The sequence below is a fragment of the Thamnophis elegans genome, chromosome 4, assembly GCF_009769535.1.
Source record: "Thamnophis elegans isolate rThaEle1 chromosome 4, rThaEle1.pri, whole genome shotgun sequence".
In the NCBI taxonomy this organism is placed as follows: domain Eukaryota; kingdom Metazoa; phylum Chordata; class Lepidosauria; order Squamata; family Colubridae; genus Thamnophis; species Thamnophis elegans.
In genome coordinates, this window is record NC_045544.1 from 6,425,362 (window position 1) to 6,449,209 (window position 23,848).

The 23,848-nt window shown below is 41.4% G+C and overlaps 1 protein-coding gene and 1 long non-coding RNA gene across 2 annotated transcripts; both read left to right on the top strand.

The window, feature by feature from the left end:
• The first annotated feature begins 1,299 nt into the window (after positions 1-1,299).
• Positions 1,300-6,791, top strand: LOC116507380. Its single transcript, XR_004255196.1, has 2 exons — positions 1,300-1,368; positions 4,710-6,791. It is a non-coding gene; the product is annotated as an uncharacterized LOC116507380 (long non-coding RNA).
• Positions 6,792-13,025: 6,234 nt separating this feature from the next.
• On the top strand, positions 13,026-21,943 carry BAG2 (BAG cochaperone 2). The gene is made up of 3 exons (XM_032215462.1): positions 13,026-13,217; positions 20,785-20,894; positions 21,366-21,943. The coding sequence occupies exons 1-3, from the start codon at positions 13,033-13,035 to the stop codon at positions 21,764-21,766; spliced, it is 696 nt and encodes a 231-aa protein (XP_032071353.1). The 5' UTR covers positions 13,026-13,032; the 3' UTR covers positions 21,767-21,943.
• Positions 21,944-23,848: the final 1,905 nt, after the last annotated feature.

Here is a 23,848-nt window from a genome sequence, read left to right on the forward strand (position 1 = left end):
CTAACCGGTTCGGTAGATTTGACGAACCGGTTTCTACCGAATAAGTGCGAACTGGTAGGAACCCCACCTCTGGTCTTGATGGTGGAAAGCAAGGAGTGGGGTCTAGGAATTGATGTTCAGTGCCTCTGGAGGGCACCATTTTAGGAAAAGCTGCCTAAACCATTTAGGGCTCTAAAAGATAAATTAGGGATGCTCAGCTTCTATCTTGAAGGTCTCATCATAGAACTTCAAGGGCCCTGTAGGTGAAATGGGAATTTCAGGAGTTTTAGGGAGTGAAGTTGGTGCCTTACGCATTTTATATTGGATTACTGCAAAACAACAAAAGGAGTATCAGTGGGCTGTAAGGCTCTTGGGCCAGGTCATCTGTGCCTTGCATGCTTAGAATAGACAAAGGTTTTAAATTAGACTCTGAAAACAATGATTGACAAGTGCAGTTTACAGTATTGGAAAAGTACAGGATACAAGTACGAGTACAGGACAAAAGGAAACATGAAGTGGCTTATACATATGATACAATGAAAGATGATTACAAATATGAAAAGATACACAGGTAGAATAAAAGGTGTTATGTACACTAAATATAGTTCTATTTCCTTCTCTTTTTCTTGCATTGTGCTTTTAATTTTGCTTACTTACTCTACTTTTTCTTTATATACCTATCATGCTATATAGATTGCTTTTAGAACACATTGTGGTGTTCCAAATGCAATATAGCAATAGCAATAGCAGTTAGACTTATATACCGTTTCATAGGGCTTTCAGCCCTCTCCAAGCGGTTTACAGATTTTTAGCAAATTGAGTCAGCAAATTGCCCCCACAGTCTGGGTCCTCATTTCACCCACCTCGGAAGGATGGAAGGCTGAGTCAACCTTCAGCCAGTGAGATTAGAACCGCTGAACTGCAGATAACAGTCAGCTGAAGTGGCCTGCAGTACTGCACCCTAACCACTGCGCCATCTCGGCTCTTTTATAATCAAAAGATGATTTATTGTTGTCATGATGACAATCTTAAGAAGCACAGATGTTACACTGAATGTATTCGATAAAATTGCTCCTTTCGCTGCCATCACAGGGAAGTTCTAGTATTTAATAATTGTAAACTTGCTCTTTGAGAAAAACCATACAACTTGTCTGCAAAAAGATTGAATTAGTTTCCATGTGAGTTTTTCTATTGAAAAAAAAAATAAAGCCAGACATTCTTGCCAATCAACAGAAATCTGGCAAAAAATTGAATTATTAGAATAGAAATGTATTATTAGAATTGAAATGTAGCAGGATGAAAATATTTATCTCTAATTATAGAAAATGAAGAGATTGATATTCAAATGGCAACCGGAATAGATTTTGCAAGAAACAAATGTCCAAAATGGTATGTTTTACTTTCCACAGTACATCAGATGATCTTAAGGACAAAAATCTCCATGGTCAGATGGACAACTTATATATTTAATTAACAAATAAATAGAAAATAAAAATAAATAGTATGTTGGAATGTTGGCGTATAGGAATATAAGAAAATATTACGTTGGAATATAGCATTAGATTGTTTTTTTTGGTTCACCGACAAAAGCGCGAACGACTAAACCGTGTCGCTGATGTCATCAACAGGGCGACAACAGCACGGAGAAAGAAGCACGCTGTAACCCTAAACCTAAACCTAAACTTAACCCCTAATCCTAAACCTAACCCTTAACCTAACCCTTAACCTAATCCTAAAGCTAATCAATCATTGCATGCCAATAATGAGAGTTACTTGTTGTGGCCCAGCAGGAGCTGTTGGAGTTGCCACCAGACTCCGACAGCGAGGGGCCCTAAGAGTGGCTCTGGAGGATGTGGAGGACCCTGGACAGGGTTCCGACTCCAAGCAGGGCTGGCTCCTCTCAAGATAGTATTTAAAGAGAGACTGGGAGGAGCCTAATTACAATCACCTGGGTCCAATTATCTTTGGTAACTGCGTAGCTGCTCTCTACGTCGATCTGCCCGGCATTGCTGGGCATCCAGGAACAACTCCCTTGTCTCCTCCCCACTGCTCCAATGCAGGATTTCAGGATCACACTCCCTTGTCTCCTCCCCACTGGTCCTAAGGGTCAGGCGTCTCCTAGTGGCCAGCCTCTCTGCGCCCTGCTCGGAGTTGGAACCCTGTCCAGGGTCCTCCACATCTTCCAGAGCTGACTCATAGGGCCCTTCACTGTCTGGTGGCAGCTCCAACGGCTCCTGCTGGGCCACAACAGTTACTGTACACCTGGTTGTGTGACCTCAATTTGCTTTCTGGAAGCAGTTCTGTTTTAAAGCTGCAGATATCTTTAATTGGATATGTACTTTCTGCAAGGAGGGTTTATATTTGATATATTATTTAGAAGCCTCAATAACTTATATAGAAATTATACATGTAGTTTTTGACTTACAATAGTGCATTTAGTGACCATTTGAAGTTCCAACATCACTGAAAAAAGTGACTTATGACCATCTTTTGCCACTTTATGACCACTTAGGTCCATTGTGGCATCTTCATGGTCATATGACCAAGATTTGGATGCTTGGCAACTGGTTCATATTTATGATTGCAGTTTCCCCAGATCACGTGAACACTTTTTACGACGTTCCGACAAGCAAAGTCAATGGGGAAGCCAGATTAACTTAACAACTGGGTTATTAACTTAAGAACGATTCACTTAAAAACTGTGGTGAGGAAAGTCATAAAATGGGGCAAAACTCACTTAACAAATGTCGCACTTAGCAACATCAATTTTAGGCTCAATTATAGTCTTAGGTCAAGGATACATTTTTATACGTGAACCAGCATGAATATACCTTAGTTCGCAGCATGAATTAAAATGTGGCCTGCCCTAAGTTTAGTTTGTTCCCGAGAAGCTGAGGATCTTTTGAGCACCCCAAGACAAAATGCAGGGGGACTTTTGAAGCAAGCAGAGTAAGGCTAGTAGTACCTTGCCCTTTTTCTGCTAGATGTCCCTTAACCCAAGAATTTCAGTGGCTTCCTTTCCCAGTCTGTTCTTAGGCTGCAGGAGACATCAAGAACCGTGACCCGTCAAAACCGCGGTCCACAAAAGCGCGCTCGACGAAAGCGCGCATTTGACATCATCACAGTGCGACGAAAAAAATTAAAAATTGAAATAAAATAAAATTAAAGCAAGCCAATTCACATAAAGGTAGGGTTAGCGTTAGGGTTAGGTTTAGAGCGTTAGGGTTACGTTTAGCGTTAGGTTAAGGGTTAGCGTTAGGTTTAGCGTTAGGTTTAGGGTTAGGTTTAGGGTTAGGTTTAGGGTTAGGTTTGGGGGGGGTTAGGGTAAGGTTTTCGCTTTATTTTTACATTTATCGATCACAGCGCGATGTTTTCATCGCGCTGTGATGACATCACGTACGCGCTTTCGTCGAGCACGATTTTGTCGTCCGCGGTTTTGTGGTGGAACCATCAAGGACATTATGGGTGAAAGCAAAAATATAAGTTCCTGTGAAGATTGGAGCCATGAATGGTGGCCTAGGGGATCCTATCCTGGAAGCAAGAACACTAGTGGCCGTAGCAACGGTTATCCATTAGACTGCTTCCTCTGTTCTTCCGCTATGTATTTTAGATTCACCGCCTACTGCTGCTATCCTTGGCCTTCTCCTACTCCCCATTGTGTGTCTGTCCAGATGATGTTTGTTCCATACTCACCTGAATGTGTGTTTATCTAGACATGGAGCACAGAAATTGCTTGTTTTGTGCACAGAAAACCTTGCACATCTTTTTTTTAAAGGGGGGAAAGGAATATGAAGCCTCCAAAAAGTAAAATGCTTAGAAAGCTCCAGCTCCCCCACTCCTGCCCCAAATTGCTGTTTTGGGGACAGATTTTAAGCTGGAACTTTTTTTTTTTTTGGAAGGGGGGGGCATAACAAATTTGCCTTTCCAGAAATTCCCACTTCTATTTCCCCTTGAAATCCAGGGGGAGAGAGAGAGAGAGAGAGAGAGAAAGAAGAAAGAAAGAAAAGAAAGAAAGAAGAAAGAAAGAAAGAAAGAAAGAAAGAAAGAAAGAAAGAAAGAAAGAAAAGAAAGAAAGAAAGAAAAGAAAGAAAGAAGGCAACTAGCAGAATAAGCAGGAGTTTGGGATTATTTGGTGGGGAGCTTGAAGGTGGAAATGACAGCTTACCTTTCTACCACATACACCTTTGAGCATTTAGGTATGTAGGAAGTAGCCAGTTTAAAGTCTCTAGAAGGAGTGAGGTCCCTTTGAGATGAGAGGTGCCTTTCACTTGAGACATCCTCTGGTCTGGAGGATCCATCCTTTTGCTGGATTCTGTGCTGTTATATACTGTAAATCAGGGATGCTGAGTTGGGAGATCGTTCTGGATTTAGATAAGGTGATGGCTTGATTAGCTCTGCAGGCATGTATCCTCAAGATCTCTTCCTATTATGGCTAACAAGAGTAATGTTCACCTGGAATGTATGGCTTTTTTAGTTGTGTGGAATAGAGCAGTGTTTCTCACCTTGGCGACTTTAAGTCCCGTGGACTTCAACTCCCAGAATTCCCCCAGCCAGCAGAGCTGGCTGGGGGATTCTGGGAGTTGAAGTCCACAGGACTTAAAGTCGCCAAGGTTGAGAAACACTGGAATAGAGCACTGATTAGGTACACTTTATTGATTCTTCCAAATTACCATCCAAATTGTGCTATGGTTACTTGGGGAACAGTTTCATATTCTGATATTTTTATGCAGATACGTATGATGATGATGATGATGAATTTCAAGAGGCAATTAGGCGAAGTCTTGAAGAAAAATGAAGATGTCCAAAGATGGGTGTACCAAAACATCTACCTGGCTTCAAAAAAATTGAAATTTGTTCACCATTTTATAAAAACATTTAAAAATGTACTGGCTTTTATTTCAGTGTTTCAATGGCACTGTAAAAAACTATCAGGCACTAGTAGAGTTGAGAACCTGTTGTGAAATGTTAACTAATGGGATTTCAGTCATCCCTTCTCATGGCTTAAACAGTAAATGGTTTTAAAATGTCATATGGCTGAGCTTACTTTAAAAAATACAAGAACACGGCAATTATACTGAGTCGCAAGATCCATTAACTTTCTTTTTTTCTACTGTCTGACCCTAAAACTCAACGTTATGATTTATGTTGCTTGTTTTTTTAAGCTGTTCTTTTCTGGACTTTTAATGTTTTACTTCTACTGTTCTGTTGACTTAATTTTGTAGTGCAAGAATTGCAGTAGATACAGGTATTAATCCAGAATGTCCAGAGTGCCTTTTCTTTCTTCATCAATTTCTGAGATGAAGTTTAGATACTATCCTGAAGATCACAGCACATAAGCAAACTTACAAGAGATCTATTGAAATTCACTTAAATTTGAGGTCCAAGAACTAGTTACTGTTATCTGTCTCTTCATTCTTATCTATATGTTTAATGTGAATGAATACAATGCCAAATAGACTTTGAGTATTTGTATATTTGTTTCCTGGTTCCTGCATCAAAGTATTTTCCTGTTTATTGTTGACATTTAAATGTAACTTCAGGAAGCTGAAGCCTTTCTTTGATTTTGTTTTTAACTTATTTGCATTTCTCAGAGCATATATACTTCAGCATAATTAAAATATCAGCTATTGTTCTGTTGCTTCTCATATCAGTCAAGTACTACTTGAAAGCTTTCATTTTTATTTTTTATAGGTTCATTCATTCCATTTGGCTTAGTTTGTCTAAATAAAAGAAGTGTTTACAGAAAAGTAGAATGCAGAAAGCTTGTGCTAATGTGATTGTACAATTTGTACAATTTTTTTTACTGAAAAATTGTTTTGGAATGAGACAATTGGACTTTGTGTGACAGCAAAATAACCTTTCTATAGTGGGCATAACACTGCAAATATATTAACTAGATTAATATATTAAAAATTGATGACTTGGAGGACAGATTGTAATGGTTTGCTCTAATAAGAATATTATGTACATGCTGTTCTCCTAACCCTTCTATATCCTTTGTTGAAACCCTGTTCTACTAAGATTCTAGTCGGGAATCATTTAATATTTTAGCAGGCGCCTAAGAACTTCCCAAGGAAATTATTTGTCTTGCTACATTTCCCGCAATATTAGGAGAGAGAAGCCTTTGCTGCAGACATCTGGCCAGTGGCATGAACTCATAATAGTAATGCATGGTTCCAATGGTTACTTAAGGAAATAATGCAAGAGATACTATCTCTTTATACTATCTCTTATAAAACTTCACCTATGCTTAAAATGTTTGTCATTTAGAAATGGTCTCAAAGACTCAAATGAGCATTTTCTAGACTGTACATTTCATTGGAGTCAAGTATTTCAGCTTCAGGGTTGCTCCCTTGTATATTAAGTTCTTTGACTCAGTGTTATAAGAAACTGTGTTTTCTTTCTCATATGCAAATATACAGGCAGTTTTCTGGACAAAGCCAGAATATTCCAAACTCATGTTTGCTATACTGATTTCATGTAATGAAGCATTTTCTGTAAATGGTGTATATACCTTTTTCTTTCCTATATTTTTCAAGTCATTCTCTTTCAAGTCATTCTTTCCAAATTCCTTCTTCAGCTTGCTACAGTATATTTGTGTCAGCAACTATACACATACTACATACTCTTTTATCTATTCATCTTTATGCTCTAACAAATATCCAGATGGTTTTGTTTTTAGCCACAGGAATATTATTGCAAAGAATATCTTAGAAATCTGGTTAAAACTGTCCCAGGAATAAATCCTGTTAAAATGACTTTGTCCCGAGTATATACTATTAACCTCTGAAAATAAAACCACATTTACAACAGCTTAAGCGTTTGCTGATGTCATTAATACAAATGCTACCTTCAAAAAATTTATCCCAATATGCTGATTTCTGCCTCTGAAACACTTGATTCTTGGGAGGAACTGAAGATGCAAATTATTTCATGAAATTCTAAAATACTATCTCTCCCGGAAAACCCCTGTAGTTTTATATTATTTTAAGGAAACATTGATTGGGTATCGTCTCATGCTAGGATGAAGTGAATAGTACAGAGGAACTATAAATGGGTGGATTTCAATCAGAAAGGGATATTGCTACTCTCCAACAAAGATAGTCCAGGAAAAGGAAGATCTTTTAAGTCCCCAAAATGCAGGAACTGCTCTTTTTCCATGGATGTCGTGAATTATTATCTCAAGATGTTACGAATGCTGTAAAATAAAAAATGGAATAAAAAAGTAGTTTTGACACTGCATTGGTATTCTGAAGGTTATTCCTACTAATGAACTGGGCTCAAAGACTTTCTTCACCTCAAATATTTCTGAGCTAGGATTTGAGAAGTAGAATTTACAGCTCTCCATATTTTTTTTAAAGCAATTTTATTTGTTTTTGAACAAGGACAAACAAACATAAAAATAAAAGTTAAAAAAAAAAACCATCTTCCTAATAAATCACTTTCCCCAGGCAGAGTACCCCGCTGCCCAATGAGGGAACACATGTGGTCACATGTTATGGAACTACATTACCCATAAGGTAGTTACATTTTCCATAAGCTGGTTTCTTAAAGGAGACAGCTCTTAATTCCTATATTAGCTATATACTGTTGGAATAGCACAGTATGATCAAAATTCCAGGCTCAGTTGTCCTAAGTCAAAAACTAATTGTAGTTCTGTGTCTTTGTTTTTTCTTTCTATTTTCTTTTAGTTTGTATTATATTTTACTATTGCAAAATTTTAATAAACTCACACATATTTTAAAATTTCTATTTCTGCAAATCCCTTTTGTCTCACGGCACCTGCAGTGATATGCATTTAGGAGATCTGTAGCCTTTTTTAATGCAGTTATGACAAGTGTAGTGGAGTCTCTTGAGTTCCTGCCAATGTTAACTCACAAAGGCTTTCTTCTGTTACAGTATGTATGAAAATGTATGAATGAACAAATGTCAGCATGCTAGTTTTACCTGGGGACAGAGGGAGGGCGATAACTTCAAATGGTTTGATTGGAAAAGAGCTCGCCTATTACACCAAGAATGTATGTAAAATTATTTTACTCAAGAGCAAGCATGCTATATATCAAGAGCACATAAAACAGTAGGTGAGCCTTAAGAGCAAAGAAACGCAGAAGAAAAAGTGAACATATTTTGAAGTGTTGAAAGAAATGTCCTTCTGGGTTCAGCTCCAAGTGGGGAAGAAGACACTGGAGACATGGAGGCTGCTTGGAAAGATGGTTTATTGGTGGACAGGGCCACATGGCCTGAGCCCTGAACAGAAAAGGTGATCACATGCTTCAATGTTGGTGGAGAAGAAGAGAAGGGCTGAGGGAGGGGCTTGCTAGGCTTTTTATACCCTGTTCAGTCCCACCTCTCTGTTCCTGTTCCTGTGTAAGAAATGTGTTCTGACTGGTTGTCGGACTCCCATGGTGCCATGCAGGGGGCTACTCTCTAGGCTGTGATGAGTTCTCAGTTGCCTTGTGGTCAGTTGAGTAATATCCCTTTCCCCTGGAGCTGAAGTGGAGAAGTCTTTATTATGTTAAGTGGGCTAGCCTGGCCTTTTTAATGGCCCATTAGCTGGGGATGGGCAGAAAGCTATAGGCAACTATTCTGTCTTTTAAAACATGTTTCTTTTCACATCCAGAGAAATGTTCTGCCTTTTCAATATTTCCTAGGATATTTCGTTTTTCTGGGAGAGGGCTGGATGATAACTTCCCACAGAAGCCACAATGGACATTGTATGAGACCAAGCTATGAGTGGACTGGATTTAAACTCTGCAGCAAACTCCCCCAAAGTGTCTTTAATTCAACCAGGATTTAATCCCATTTTCTCTGTTTATGCAACTCATCAAACCACATATTAGCCACACACAAAGTTAAACACACAGTATTCAGGCTTAAATACCTATGTTAATTGTCATAAGGCAGCCAAATGTCCCACTTTTTGAAGAGATCCTAGAAGATTAAACGACTAATGAAATGCACAGAATCGTTTGCGTTGGTAAGTGGGGGGGGGGACTTCAGAGGAGCTCTCTTTCCACTAAGCTCCCCCACCCCCAAATGCAGAAGTAACTGCTCCAGGGAGTAACCCACAGCTTTCCCCCATTCTGAGGTGAAAGGCTAAGAGATGCTGTTAGAAGAATAATTTGGGGTTCCAACTCGGAACTGTGCAAGAAAAAATAAAAATGAGACCCAGACCATTGTGAGGATATAATAAATATTTATTCCCAAAAGCAAAACAGTTTGCCTTTAGAGGAAGGCTGCAAAGAAATGGGGTACAGCAGCATTTTTTTTATAAGGGGATGAAGTGTGTCTATACGCTGATTCTAGAGGGTTTGAGGAAGATTATTAATTTCAGTTGATTAACTTAAGTTTCAGCTTGACTGTCAATTATCTAGTGGACGCACCGATTCTCAGAACGTGGTGGATTCTGTTAATATTTTAAGAGAAGATGGAAACAGTATAAAGAACTGATGAAAGAAATGTCCTTCTGGGTTCGGCTCCAAGTGGGGAAAAAGACACTGGAGACACGGAGGCTGCTTGGAAAGATGGTTTATTGGTGGACAGGGCCACATGGCTTGAGCCCTGAACAGAAAAGGTGATCACATGCTTCAATGTTGGTGGAGAAGAAGAGAAGGGCTGAGGGAGGGGCTTGCTAGGCTTTTTATAACTTCTTCAGTCCCACCTCTCTGTTTCCTGTTCCTGTGTAAGAAATGTATTCTGATTGGTTGTCAGACTCCCCTGGGCCATGCAGGAGCCACCGTCTAGGCTACGTTTTGAATCCAGGTTTGGTTGAGTTCTCAGATGCCATGTGGGGAGTTGGGTAAAGTTCCTTAATCCCACCCCCTGTAGTTGAAGTGGAGAAGTCTTTATTATGTAAAGGGACTAGCTTGGCCTTCTTAATGGCCCATTGACAAAGTTGAGATGGGCAGGGAGCTACAGGCAGCTATTCTGTCTTTTAAAACATATTTCTTTCTTTTCACATCCAGAGAAATATTCTGCCTTTTCAATATTTCCTAGGATATTTCATTTCAAGAGCCAAGGTGGCGCAGTGGTTAAATGCAGCACTGCAGGCTACTGCTAGATCAGCAGTTCAGCGGTTCAAATCTCACCGGCTCAGGGTTGACTCAGCCTTCCATCCTTCCGAGGTGGGTAAAATGAGGACCCGGATTGTTGGGGGCAATATGCTGACTCTCTGTAAACCGCTTAGAGAGGGCTGAAAGCCCTATGAAGCGGTATATAAGTCTACTGCTATTGCTATTTTTTCTGGGAGAGGGCTGGGTGATAACTTCCTAACAAGACCATTGTGAGTATATAATACATATTTATTCCTAAAAACAAAACAGTTTGCCTTTAGAGGAAGGCTGCAAAGAAATGGGGTACAGCAGCATTTTTTAAATAAGGGGATGAAGTGTGTCTATATGCTGATTCTAGAGGGTTTGAGGAAGATTCTTAAATTTCAGTTGATTAACTTAATTTTAGCTTGACTGTCAATTATCTAGTTCAGTGTTTCTCAACCGTGGCGACTTTAAGTCCTGTGGACTTCAACTCCCAGAACCCCCCAGCCAGCAGAGCTGGCTGGGGAATTCTGGGAGTTGAAGTCCATAGGACTTAAAGTCGCTAAGGTCGAGAAACACTGATCTAGTTGGACACACCGATTCTCAGAACGTGGTGGATTCTGTTAATATTTTAAGAGAAGATGGAATCAGTATAAAGCAGTGGTTCCCAAACTTGGCAACTTTAAGACTTGTGGATAACCTATGCTTAAGATCAGGAATGATTTAAACTGTTCAAGTTAGCGTAGCAAGAAGAAGCTAAGATCAATGTAGAGATGTTATTAACCCTTTTTTAAAATTTCTTTTTGTCAACATATTTTAGACTGTGTTTGTTAAAAATCTATACTGTGCACGGGCTCTGGGAAGTCGGGGGGGGGGAGGGAGTTGGGGTGTTGGGGGGGAGGGTGGGGGAAGGAGGGACGTATACTAGGTTAGATACGATGTGTTAGATTTCAATGTAATGCGATTTCACATGTATACTGTTTTTCTTTAATTTCTCTGTAAAAATAGGATAAGTTAAGTACATTGACACATAGTGGAGGTACACCAAGGGGAGGAGGAGAGGGATAGAAGAAAGATGGGTATAGAGGGATGGGAGGGAGGGTGAGAAGGAAGGGAGGGAGGGGATCGGGAGAGAGGAGTGGTAGAGGCGGAGGGGAAGTAGGGTAGAGTGGGATGATGGAGGGAAGATAGAAAGTTGGAGGGGGGTGGAAGAAAGAGGTGTATGGAGAGTGGAAGAGGTACATTGGGTTTCTATTTTGGGGGGTATTGTTGACAAGAGGAATGGCTGCGATTATTGTTTAATGTTGTATGGCTCCGGCTATGCACAGTATATATGTGAGTGTATGAAAATGAAAAAAACTTTTACAGTGGGGGGAAAAAAAAGACTGGTGGACTACAACTCCCAGAATTCTCCAGCCAACAAATGGGATATCAATTTATCCTTTGGATATGAAATGCCTACATTCTCTCAAATAAGGCAGAGCTGGCTGGAGAATTCTGGGAGTTGAAGTCCACAAGTCTTAAAGTTGCCAAGTTTGGGAACCACTGGTATAAAGCAGTGTTTCTCAACCTTGGCAACTTGAAGATGTCCGGACTTCAACTCCCAGAATTCCCCAGCCAGTGAATGCTGGCTGGAGAATTCTGGGAGTTGAAGTCCACAAGTCTTAAAGTTGCCAAGTTTGGGAACCACTGGTATAAAGCAGTGTTTCTCAACCTTGGCAACTTGAAGATGTCCGGACTTCAACTCCCAGAATTCCCCAGCCAGCGAATGCTGGCTGGAGAATTCTGGGAGTTGAAGTCCACAAGTCTTAAAGTTGCCAAGTTTGGGAACCACTGGTATAAAGCAGTGTTTCTCAACCTTGGCAACTTGAAGATGTCCGGACTTCAACTCCCAGAATTCCCCAGCCAGCGAATGCTGGCTGGAGAATTCTGGGAGTTGAAGTCCACAAGTCTTAAAGTTGCCAAGTTTGGGAACCACTGGTATAAAGCAGTGTTTCTCAACCTTGGCAACTTGAAGATGTCCGGACTTCAACTCCCAGAATTCCCCAGCCAGCGAATGCTGGCTGGAGAATTCTGGGAGTTGAAGTCCACAAGTCTTAAAGTTGCCAAGTTTGGGAACCACTGGTATAAAGCAGTGTTTCTCAACCTTGGCAACTTGAAGATGTCCGGACTTCAACTCCCAGAATTCCCCAGCCAGCGAATGCTGGCTGGAGAATTCTGGGAGTTGAAGTCCACAAGTCTTAAAGTTGCCAAGTTTGGGAACCACTGGTATAAAGCAGTGTTTCTCAACCTTGGCAACTTGAAGATGTCCGGACTTCAACTCCCAGAATTCCCCAGCCAGCATTCGCTGGCTGGGGAATTCTGGGAGTTGAAGTCCAGACATCTTCAAGTTGCCAAGGTTGAGAAATACTGGTATAAAGAACAAAATATACCTTCTCACAATGCCTGGGGGTGGGGTGGGTGGAGGAAATCCCCCTTTCCTTCTTCTTCTTTCAGATTAACTCTTCCCAAGCCCAAACCTTTTTTCCCTCTTGCTTTAAGTGGGGCTCCGAGGGGAGGCAGGAGGGTTACCCAAGGGAGCCACCGCCGTGGTCTTTTCCTATCCTTGGGCAGGAGAAAGCCTGGGCGGTGGGAACCAGCTACTCCCGCAAGGCTCCTTCGCCTGCTCCGACTTGGCTGGAAATACCCCTCCCCAACTCCTCTGAAGCCCCCAGATTCCAACCCAGTCGGGCGTCGCGTTCAGTAGACCGGGACGCTCGTGGTTTGGTGGCGGGGAAGATGCGCCCCAGAGGAGCCCGGGCGCACGCAGGGAAGCGTCCTGGCCGGTTCGCGTAAGCCGCAGGACGAGGCGAGACGCTCCGGACCCGCTTTGTCCGCCACCTGCTCTTGCAAAGGAGCGAGAGGAGGGGCGACTGCGGCTCGGGAGCTGCGTCCAGCTCGGGGCGGCCACTCTCGTCCCTGCTGACCGGGCAAGCGCCGTGCAGACGCGGGCAGGAGACGAGGGCTGCAGCGGCTCGCTATGGCCCAGGCCAAGGTCGGCAACGCCAAGAGCAGCGGAGGAGGAGGAGGAGGAGGAGGAAGCGGCGGCGAGGCAAGCCAGCAAGCGGGCGCGGGTCAGCAGCCCCGAGGTCGGTTCTTCCGCTCCACCTCCATGGCGGACCGCTCCGGCCGCTTGCTTGAGTGCCTGGACCAGCTGGAGCGGAGGTAAGGCTGGGGGGGGGGGGGCAGGCCGGGTGGGCCGAGGGGGTGCAGCGCCCTGGGCTCATCGGAGGAGCGTCTGTGCGAGAGAAGCACAAGGCTCCGTCTCCCAGCTCCCCTTCCTCGCCTCCCTCCTTCCTTCCTTCCTTCCTTCCTTCCTTCCTTCCTTCCTCACCTCCCTCCTTCCTTCCTTCCTTGCCTCCCTCCCTCCCTCCTTCCTTCCTTCCTTCCTTGCCTCCCTCCTTCCGTCTTTCCTTTCCTCCCTCCCTCCTTCCTTCCTTCCTTCCTTCCTTCCTTCCTCGCCTCCCTCCTTCCTTCCTTCCTTCCTTTCTTCCTTCCTTCCTTCCTTCCTTCCTTCCTTCCTTCCTCGCCTCCCTCCTTCCTTCCTTCCTTCCTTTCTTCCTTCCTTCCTTCCTTCCTTCCTTCCTTCCTTCCTCGCCTCCCTCCTTCCTTTTTTTCATTTTTTCATTTTATTAGGGTTTATAGGCCGCCCTTTTCCCTGGGGGGACTCAGGGCGGCTTACAATCACCAGGGAGGGGGTGCAAATCAAAATAAACAATATATTCCTTCCTTCCTTCCTTCCTTCCTCGCCTCCCTCCTTCCTTCCTCGCCTCCCTCCCTCCCTCCCTTCCTTCCTTCTTTCCTTCTTTCCTTCTTTCCTTCCTTCCTTCCTTCCTTCCTTCCTTCCTTCCTTCCTTCCTTCCTTCTTTCCTCCTTCCTTCCTAGGGGCAATTTGCAAACTGCTGCTTTGGACACCTTTAAAAAGCCTTTAAAAAGACGCCTCTCTTAATTGCGTTGCTTCGATGCTCCACATCTCCTCCGTCTTGGCTCTGGACCATTTTAGAGAAGATTTATTTTTTCCCCATTTGATCAATGAAAGAGGAGGAAGAGGGGGAGAAGCTTCTCTTGCTCTTAGTTGTGCATGTCAGGATGACGCCAGGTTTTTGGGCTTTGGGAAAACATCAATGGTCCTAAGTAGTATTAATCTTCCGGGTGCTTTTGAAACGGGCCGGGTGGTTTCTCAGCCTCTTTGGATGCTAGCCAGGTAGAAATCTGTTCTGACCCCCCTCCTCCCACATCAACACATACTCCGAGCCAAAGATAAGCTACGGCATTTAATGAACAGACAGACAGGTCCTTGGCAGCAAACCAGCACAGATAAGCCCTTGCAGCAATCCAGCACAGAAAAGCCGTGGCAGCAATCCAGCCTGCCAAGCTCACCATCATGTTCTCCAACATTAGTTCCTGCGTTGACTTCTGCAAGAGGGGCGTGTGCACAAGCAGTCCTTTTTATAGTCTGGAGAGGAGCCTAATGACCACCAGCTGAGTGCAATTACCTCCTGTACTTGTGCAACTGTTCCTGATGCCTATTAGCTCTTCGGTGCGGGGCATCCAGGAACAACTCCCTTGGCTCCTCCCCACTGCTGATGTCTGGATCACTCTCCCTTGTCTCCGCCTCACTGGTCCAAGGCTCAGGTGCCTCCTGGTGGCCAACCAGCCTCTCTGTGCCCTGCTCGGAGTTGGAACCCTGTCCAGGGTCCTCCACATCCTCCAGGGCCGACTCATAGGGCCCCTCGCTGTCGGAGTCTGGTGGCAGCTCCAACGGCTCCTGCTGGGCCACAACAGAAATCCTTCCTCCTTTGGAAGGCTGTATGTCTGTAGCCTTTCCAAGTAGGGAGGTGGGATGAATTGCCTTAAGAGAATTGCTTTCTTCTATCATTTATATACATTATTCTGAATGGATGAGGAGAGGTTTGGATCTACTCAGCTGAAGATTAAAATAAAAAACAGCAAAGTTCTCCTGCTTAAGAGCTGGTAGAATACATGGGAGTTGAGATTAGGGATTACAGGTTTAATCCTACACCCTGCAGACTGAGTTAACAGTAGATAAGCATTTCTGTTATTATTTCCAGATGTTTCGGTGCAGTTCTTATGATTTTCTGCATGTTTGTGTCTCTGAATTAGATCTGAATATAAACATTTCATACACTGGTTTCCCAGTGTAGCTTCAGGGATCTGTAGTCATGCTGGTTTGCTAATTCACCTACATAAAGTGGAATGCACCAGAATAAGTGTGTTCCATTTTAGGTAGATGGATTAGCAAACCAGCATGCCAGTTTTCTATAACGTTGGGAGACGAGATTGGAGCACAGTTCTTCCTACTGTAAACTAGTCTCGGGTAGGGGAGATCCATAAAAATTAAAGCCAATCCAGGCTGAACACCAACAGTAATTGGCTGACTTTGCATATTTTTAACATCGGGCTACAAACCATGGTTCATTAATCAGTAACGCTAGTTGTACACAACATCTAAAAGCAAAGGTAATTACAAAATGACTTGGCATGATATTGCACCAAATTTTTAATTTTAGGTTCTTTTTCATAATTTCAACAACCTCATTACTTAAATGACTACTGTAAATTCCCATTGTTTAGCATTTAATTACTTTACGTTTGCCATGGATATTTGCTTAGTCTTAGATAGATATTCTGAAAAATTCATTCTTTGCCAAAAGACATATATAAAGGAATCAAATAACTATAATTTGGAGCACTACTTTTCCTGGATATGGTAATTGTGGCACAGATAAGATTATTACGTTAGACATATTTCTTAATCTAACAAAAGCATTTCAGATTTTTTTAAATGAACGCTATAAAGTTGCTTTTTGTGTGTCTGTGATGATATGCATTAACTTTTACAGGAAAATTAATTTATTACTGCCATTCAGGCACTTTTCATGGGGGGGGGGGAAGTGAATAAAAATTGTTTAAATAATTTCATCAAAAACTTCATACGAATTTTTAACAACTGAAATTTAAATATAAGGTGGTCATTTAGTTTTGAATGTTCTGTATTTTACATTCCCCCCCCCCAATTTTCTGCATTAATTATGTATCGGTAGTAAATCATGTACTTTGTGGCTTTAATTAAATTACATTTAAAGAGGTTATTGGTTCTTTTTTTATTTTAGTTGAATAGTTTATGACTACTCAGAAATGAGATCCATTGACTATATAGTTGGAGTCACAATTATGGACTGATTTATACTGTATATCACACCCTCACACCCAGTGGTGGGTTTCAATTTATTTTACTACCGGTTCCCTCATGCGCGCTCGTGCTGTCGTGCAACGCTTTTGCGCATGCACAGAAGCGTCTGGGCGGGTGGGTGGAGCCTCCCCCTGCTGCCCCTACCGGTTCGCCCGATTCGGGGTGAACTGGCAAAAACCCACCTCAAAATATGCAAACCTGAACTATGGAGTTTACTTTTAGGCTATAATAATATACATAGCTAAGATTATCCAGAAGGCTATTATTTGCAGAATTAAATAATACATTTGCTAAATGAATTCATCACATTTTTTATGGTTGGGTTCTCAAATTCTAAAAAAAAATATGTTTCTCCTAGTATTGCTGGGTTATGAACTTTATATAAATATACATCACTCTATCATTTCTGCCTCTCTCGTAAAACATATTTTAAACCATGTCAAATGAATTGAAAATCTTTTATCATCTTTCTTTTGGAATGGCAATCTCACGCAAGTAAATTATTTACTCTTGAACGAGTGTGTTTATGTGCCCTACCACAACTGCAATGATGATACATCGCCTTAATTTTTCTGCATGTGTTCAAGAATGAAGAGGAAATTTAGTTCAGGAAAATGGTCCAGCTTTGTGAGTGAAGTATAACAGGTGCTGTGATAGAAGAAACCTATATATAGTTACAAATGAGGAAGGACTCGAAAGGCCCAGCTGTCATTCCAGAAAGCATATGAGATTTGGCCACCTTTTTTATTGGCAAGATTGTACTTACTTTTTAGGTTTACTGAGATTTATTTTTAATTTTACTGAGATTTACTCTTTGCTAGAGCTGTATAGAACTCCAGAAAGTAGTGTTTAGGAATTCATTCTTACATGATTATACCAATTCGGATATCAATTCTCCCCCATCCTAGGACTTGAATCACACAATCCATATGTCTTTTAGCATACAAATTGCATTTTGTATGATGAGGATAATCTGGCTATTGCAATTCTGCAAATTGACAGAAATAATTAGTCATGCGAGATAATAAATCGATGGCGAGGCTATAGGATTCTGAATGCAGGTATATTCCAGAATGTCAAAGAAAACTAGTTTTTTGTCTCTGATATGGCAAATTTTCTGCATAGACACTTCTGTATGAAAGACCATCCAATATTCTGAGTCTCTGCCTGTTGCTATTTAGTGCAGTACATTCTGTACGCAGAGCTGGGTATTAAATAAGCTCAGAAACTTTTTCATTAATTCAGTTTTTTCAACATGTAACTGCTATTCCTAGAATATCTAATTTTAGCATGCCTGGGGGACACGAAGTTGGAAAATGCTGCTTTGTTTAAAAAAAAAGAAAACAAATTATTTATAGGTTGTTTCAGATGCAAAAGTCGAACAATATAAAGTGAGGCTCTTCCTTCACTGTAATCTGTTATTTACTGAAGTTTATATGCCCCTCAACAAAGCTCAAAGCTGTTTATCAAAGGAAATCCATCCATCACCATCTCCATCTGTTCAGCCACATAAGCAAACTTGCAAGAGATCTGTTGAAATTCGCTTAAATTTGAGGTCCAAGAACTAGTTACTGTTATCAGTCTTACCTATACGTTTAATGTGAATGAATACAATGCCAAATAGACTTTTGAGTATTTGTATATTTTGTTTCCTGTTATTAATACTGCATCAAAGTATTTCCCTGTTTATTGTTGACATTTAAATGTAACTTCAGGAAGCTGAAGCCTCTCTTTGATTTTGTTTTTAACTTATTTGCATTTCTCAGAGCATATATACTTCAGCATAATTAAAATATCAGCTATTCTTCTGTTGCTTCTCATATCAGTCAAGTACTACTTGAAAGCTTTCATTTTTATTTTTTTATAGGTTCATTAATTCCATTTGGTTTAGTTTGTCTAAATAAAAGAAGTGTTTACAGAAAAGTAGAATGCAGAAAGATTGTGCTAATGTGATTGTACAATTGTACAATTTTTTTACTGAAAAATTGTTTTGGAATGAAACAATTGGACTTCGTGTGACAGCAAAATAACCTTTCTATAGTGGGCATAACAATTGGACTTTGTGTGACAGCAAAATAACCTTTCTATAGTGGGCATAACACTGCAAATATATTAACTAGATTAATATATTAAGAATTGATGACTTGGAGGACAGATTGTAATGGTTTGCTCTAATAAGAATATTATGTACATGCTGTTCTCCTAACCCTTCTATATCCTTTGTTGAAACCCTGTTCTACTAAGATTCTAATCGGAAATCATTTAATATTTTAGCAGGAACCTAAGAACTTCCCATGGTAATTATTTGTCTTGCTCCATTTCCCCCAATATTAGGAGAGAAAAGGGGACGCTTCACTGTAATCTGTTATTTACTGAAGTTTATATGCCCCTCAACAAAGCTCAAAGCTGTTTATCAAAGGAAATCCATCCATCGCCATCTCCATCTGTTCATCCACCTCACTTATCTACACAATTACAGGCTAAACAAGAGCAAAGCAGCAGAACTTTAAGGAATAGAACTTTAACTCCAAATCTGTAAATGGAATAAATTCAAGACAATAAGACAGCCAGCCTAATTTCAAGAGCAATGCTAAAGGGAAGGGGGGAGGCAGCAACCAAGAAGGATGGATTGTGGGTGGCCTTTAATAAGGGAAGGGACCCAGATGCAGAGCCCAGCTTTCCTATTCTTATGCCATGGGGTGGGAGTGGGGTGGGAGATGTAGTTAGGTATATTCATGAATTGTGATCCTTTAAAAGTGAAATCCGGCACTTTGAATTGCACCGAAAGGCAAACAGGGCATCTTTTGGAATACTTAAAAGTTCCTTACATGAATATAAGAGCCGAGGTGGCGCAGTGGTTAGGGTGCAGTACTGCAGGCCACTTCAGCTGACTGTTATCTGCAGTTCGGCGGTTCAAATCTCACCGGCTCAAGGTTGACTCAGCCTTCCATCCTTCCGAGGTGGTGAAATGAGGACCCAGACTGTGGGGGCAATATGCTGACTCTGTAAACCGCTTAGAGAGGGCTGAAAGCCCTACGAACCGGTATATAAGTCTAACTGCTATTGCTATTGCTATAATATCTGCAATCTGGGTCAGCTAATTCTTCCGGGTAACAGTCATCCAATATTGTTGAGCCAGGTAAAAATTATTGAAGAGATGCATCACTATTTCAAGGGATATGGAAGAGGTTTAGACTGCTGTCCATTAGTTTACTTTTTTCCCCCTTGTTAAATCGAGAGGGGCTGATTGTAGAAGGGGAAATATGAAAACTGGACTTTTTAGATTTATCTGAATTTATCTCCCGTAGAGATAGCAATAGCAGTTAGACTTATATACCGCTTCATAGAGCTTTCAGCCCTCTCTAAGTGGTTTACAGAGTCAGCATATCGCCCCCAACAACAATCCGGGTCCTCATTTTACCCACCTCGGAAGGATGGAAGGCTGAGTCAACCCTGAGCCGGTGAGATTTGAACAGCCGAACTGCAGAACTGCAGTCAGCTGAAGTAACCTGCAGTGCTGCATTTAACGACTGAGCCACCTCGGACCCTTACCACTCTCCCGGCCTTCCTTAAAGCCACTAAGACCTGGCTGTTCCGGCAGGCCTGGGGCTGTTGATCAATGTCCAGCCCCACTTAGACTGAATGGATGTTGTGTAATTTTAACAATTATATTTTTTACTTTTAAATTTTTTAATGCTTTTTATCTGTCTGTAAGCCGCCCAGAGTCCCAAGGGAGTGGACGGCATACAAATTTTATTAAATTGAAAATTGAAATTGAAATTAAATTGTATTGATATGTGAGAAATAGACTTTTCTTAATGCTTGTTTTTTCCCCCTCCCTTTAATAATGCTGGAATTCCCTCTCCACCTCCTTTCCTGCTGTTGTGTGAATGCAGTTGGGACAGGGGATAAGGAAAAAGATATTTTGCTTTCTCGTTTTGGCGAATAGGAAATATTGACTTGTTATGTAGAAACTCTTCGTTGCAGCAAGAATATAGTACGCTAATTTAATTTTTATAAATAAGTAATAGATAAAGACGGGTTGCAAAATATGACATAGGTGTTATGACTCAGCAGCAGTCTTCTGGGAGTCTTCTCGGGATGCAAGATTAACTATGCAGCTGGGGCTCGTTCGGGGCATCTTCTGGGGATAAAAGGACGGATGGTGCCACACCCTGGTTGCAGGAGTCAACGTTCATTCATGCATTCAGTCATTCATCGGTCATGGTTTGTTTGTGATTTGCTTTCTGTAACCCTGATTCAAGGAGACACTTGGAGAAGTGCATTGCGTTGTAAGAGTTTTGTTTTGTATTCTGTTATCTGGTCAGAGACTTTATTTATGTTATTTTTGGGCTCGCAGCCAGTCTGAGCCGAGAACTGATAAAGTGAGTTCCTTTTAAGTTTGTTTGCCTGTCGTCTGTTAACGAGCGGAGAAAGGGGGACAGAACACATAGGTATAAGGATATCATATTTGTAAACTCTCTTTTAAATTTGTATTTTTTTTCCTCCTTTTCCCAGAGTTGAAGCGTTGCGTGATGCGGCAGCTTCAATGGAACAAGAAAAAGAAACTCTTCTGGAAATGATCCATAATATACAGAACAGCCAGGATATGAGGAATATTAGTGAAGGTAATACCTCAAACTTATTTGTGAATGTGTACAGATAATATATACATATTTGGAGTGTCTGATGAATACACCTAAGGGGATTTTTTTAGTGTTTGCATAGCAGATAGACTTATACACTCAGATCGATGGGCGCTTCGCCTTAGCTGTTACAAGGTAATAAGGGTTAACCGGAGAGGCAGTTTCTGTAAGCAGGGCAATAAAGATTAGGCTAGAAACAACAACAGAATGTTTCCTTCCTGCCTTCCTTACAGGATTAGCCCTGTAAAGTGGGGAAAAACAAAAGGAGATTTCTTCCAACAACCGGTTTGCCGAACAGCTTAGAAAGTTACCAACCGGTTCTCCCGAATAGGTGCGAACCGGCTGAATCTCACCACTGCAGTAATTCTTAATTTACCTTGACTCTTCTAACCATGCCGGTTAATTGGTGTTTTGTAAAACTTTAAAACCAGCATTTTCAATTTCAAAATATAGGTGAAAGAGAAGAACTTAATCTGACTGCCAAGCGCCTTATGGGCCGAACGATCACAGTTGAGGTTTCCGTAGAGACCATACGAAACCCTCAGCAGCAGGAATCCCTGTTGCGGGCTACCCAGATGATTGATGAAATAGTCAATAAACTCTTGGATGATTTGGAGGACTCAAAGGGCCGCTTAATATCACTTTACGGAGCTTGTACATCTGAGACCCCATCGGGACCTGTTGATCAAAAATTCCAGTCTGTTGTGATTGGATGCGCCATAGAAGATCAGAAGAAAATTAAGAGACGGCTAGAGACTTTGCTTAGAAATATAGACAATTCCGAAAAGTCCATCATGCTTCTAGAAAACCAAAGAGCAACTTCAAGGCACCTCTGCAACAATGGAAAAGATTAAGAAACTTTTGAGTCCCATTGTGAAAAAAACTAAATGTTTTCTTAAAATATACAAAAGCAAAGAAATGCCATATTAAAATATATCATGTATGGTCTTGTTAATATAGGTCACATGCCCCGAAACTGAAGGAAGTTTATATGCATCTTGTACAAATCCTGAGGCATTCAGAAACAAAGATGGAAGAACGGTTCACCGACAAAAGGGTGAACGACAAAACCGCGCCCGACTAAACCGTATCGCTGATGTCGTCAACAGGGCGACAACAGCGCGGAGACAGAAGCACGCTGTAAACCCTAAACCTAAACTTAACCCCTAACCCTAACCCTAACCCTTACCCTAAACCTAACCCTAAACCTAACCCTAACCCTTAACCTAAGCCTAAACCTAACCCTAAACCTAGCCCTTAACCTAACCCTAACCCTAACCCTAACCCCTAACCCTTAACCTAACCCTTAACCTAACCCTAAACCTAACCCTTAACCTAACCCTAACCCTAACCCTTAACCTAAGCCTAAACCTAACCCTAAACCTAGCCCTTAACCTAACCCTAAACCTAACCCTAAACCTAACCCTTAACCTAACCCTTAACCTAACCCTAAACCTAACCCTAAACCTAGCCCTTAACCTAACCCTAAACCTAACCCTTAACCTAACCCTAAACCTAGCCCTTAACCTAACCCTAAACCTAACCCTAACCCTAACCCTAAACCTAACCCTAAACCTAACCCTAACCCTTAACCTAACCCTTAACCTAACCCTAAACCTAAACCTAACCCTAAACCTAACCCTAAACCTAACCCTTAACCTAACCCTAAACCTAACCCTTAACCTAACCCTAAACCTAACACTTAACCTAACCCTAAACCTAGCCCTTAACCTAACCCTAAACCTAACCCTTAACCTAACCCTAAACCTAACCCTAAACCTAGCCCTTAACCTAACCCTAAACCTAACCCTAAACCTAACCCTAAACCTAACCCTAAACCTAGCCCTTAACCTAACCCTAAACCTAACCCTAACCCTTAACCTAACCCTTAACCTAACCCTAAACCTAACCCTAAACCTAACCCTTAACCTAACCCTAAACCTAGCCCTTAACCTAACCCTAAACCTAACCCTAACCCTAACCCTTAACCTAACCCTAAACCTAACCCTAAACCTAACCCTTAACCTAACCCTAAACCTAACCCTAAACCTAACCCTAAACCTAACCCTAAACCTAACCCTTAACCTAACCGTAAACCTAACCCTAAACCTAACCCTAAACCTAGCCCTTACCTTAAGTTAAATCGGCTTTCTTTCGACGTGCTATTTAAAGCGCCCTTCTTTCTCCACGCTGGCTGTTGTCGCCGCGTTGATGACGTCAGCGATGCGGTTTAGTTGGGCGCGGTTTTGTCGTTCGCCCTTTTGTCGGGTCACGGGAAGAACATAGTTCAAGGGAAAAAATACCCTTACATTCCTCTGAGGGGAAAATATGTCTGCTTCCATTAAAAAAAAATATCCACAAACCAACACACTTTAAAGTGTCTCCATAAAACACATCCTTGAGGCAACTACAAATGTTAGGCGCTATAGAAGCACATAAACACATGAATGTTGTGTCCTTTTCATCCTATGCTTTTGTTCCTATCTATAGGCTGGCTAGAATGTTCTGCCTTCCATGCCTTCTTGTTCAAAGAATACATCTTTAAAGGGCTTGGTACAGTGAAATGTGACTCATGCCTTATTTCAGTGGTTCCCAAACTTGGCAACTTTAAGACTTGTGGACTTCAACTCCCAGAATTCTCCAGCCAGCAGAGCTTAAAATTGCCAAATTTGGGAACCACTGCCTTATTTGAGAGAATGTAGGCATTTCATATCCAAAGGATAAATTGATAACCCATTTATTCCTTTTAGTACTGTATTGATTTTAGGCAATAGTATCCAGTTACTCCCTAGAGCTAATTGAGCAATATCTGTTTTGTTTTTGAACAATTAATCTATCATAGACAATTAAATTAGAGTATATTCCGCTTTAGTGAATAAAACTGTTTAAGAGAGGTGGTAAGGTGGAAAAAGTGCTATAGTATACGCAAAAATTTA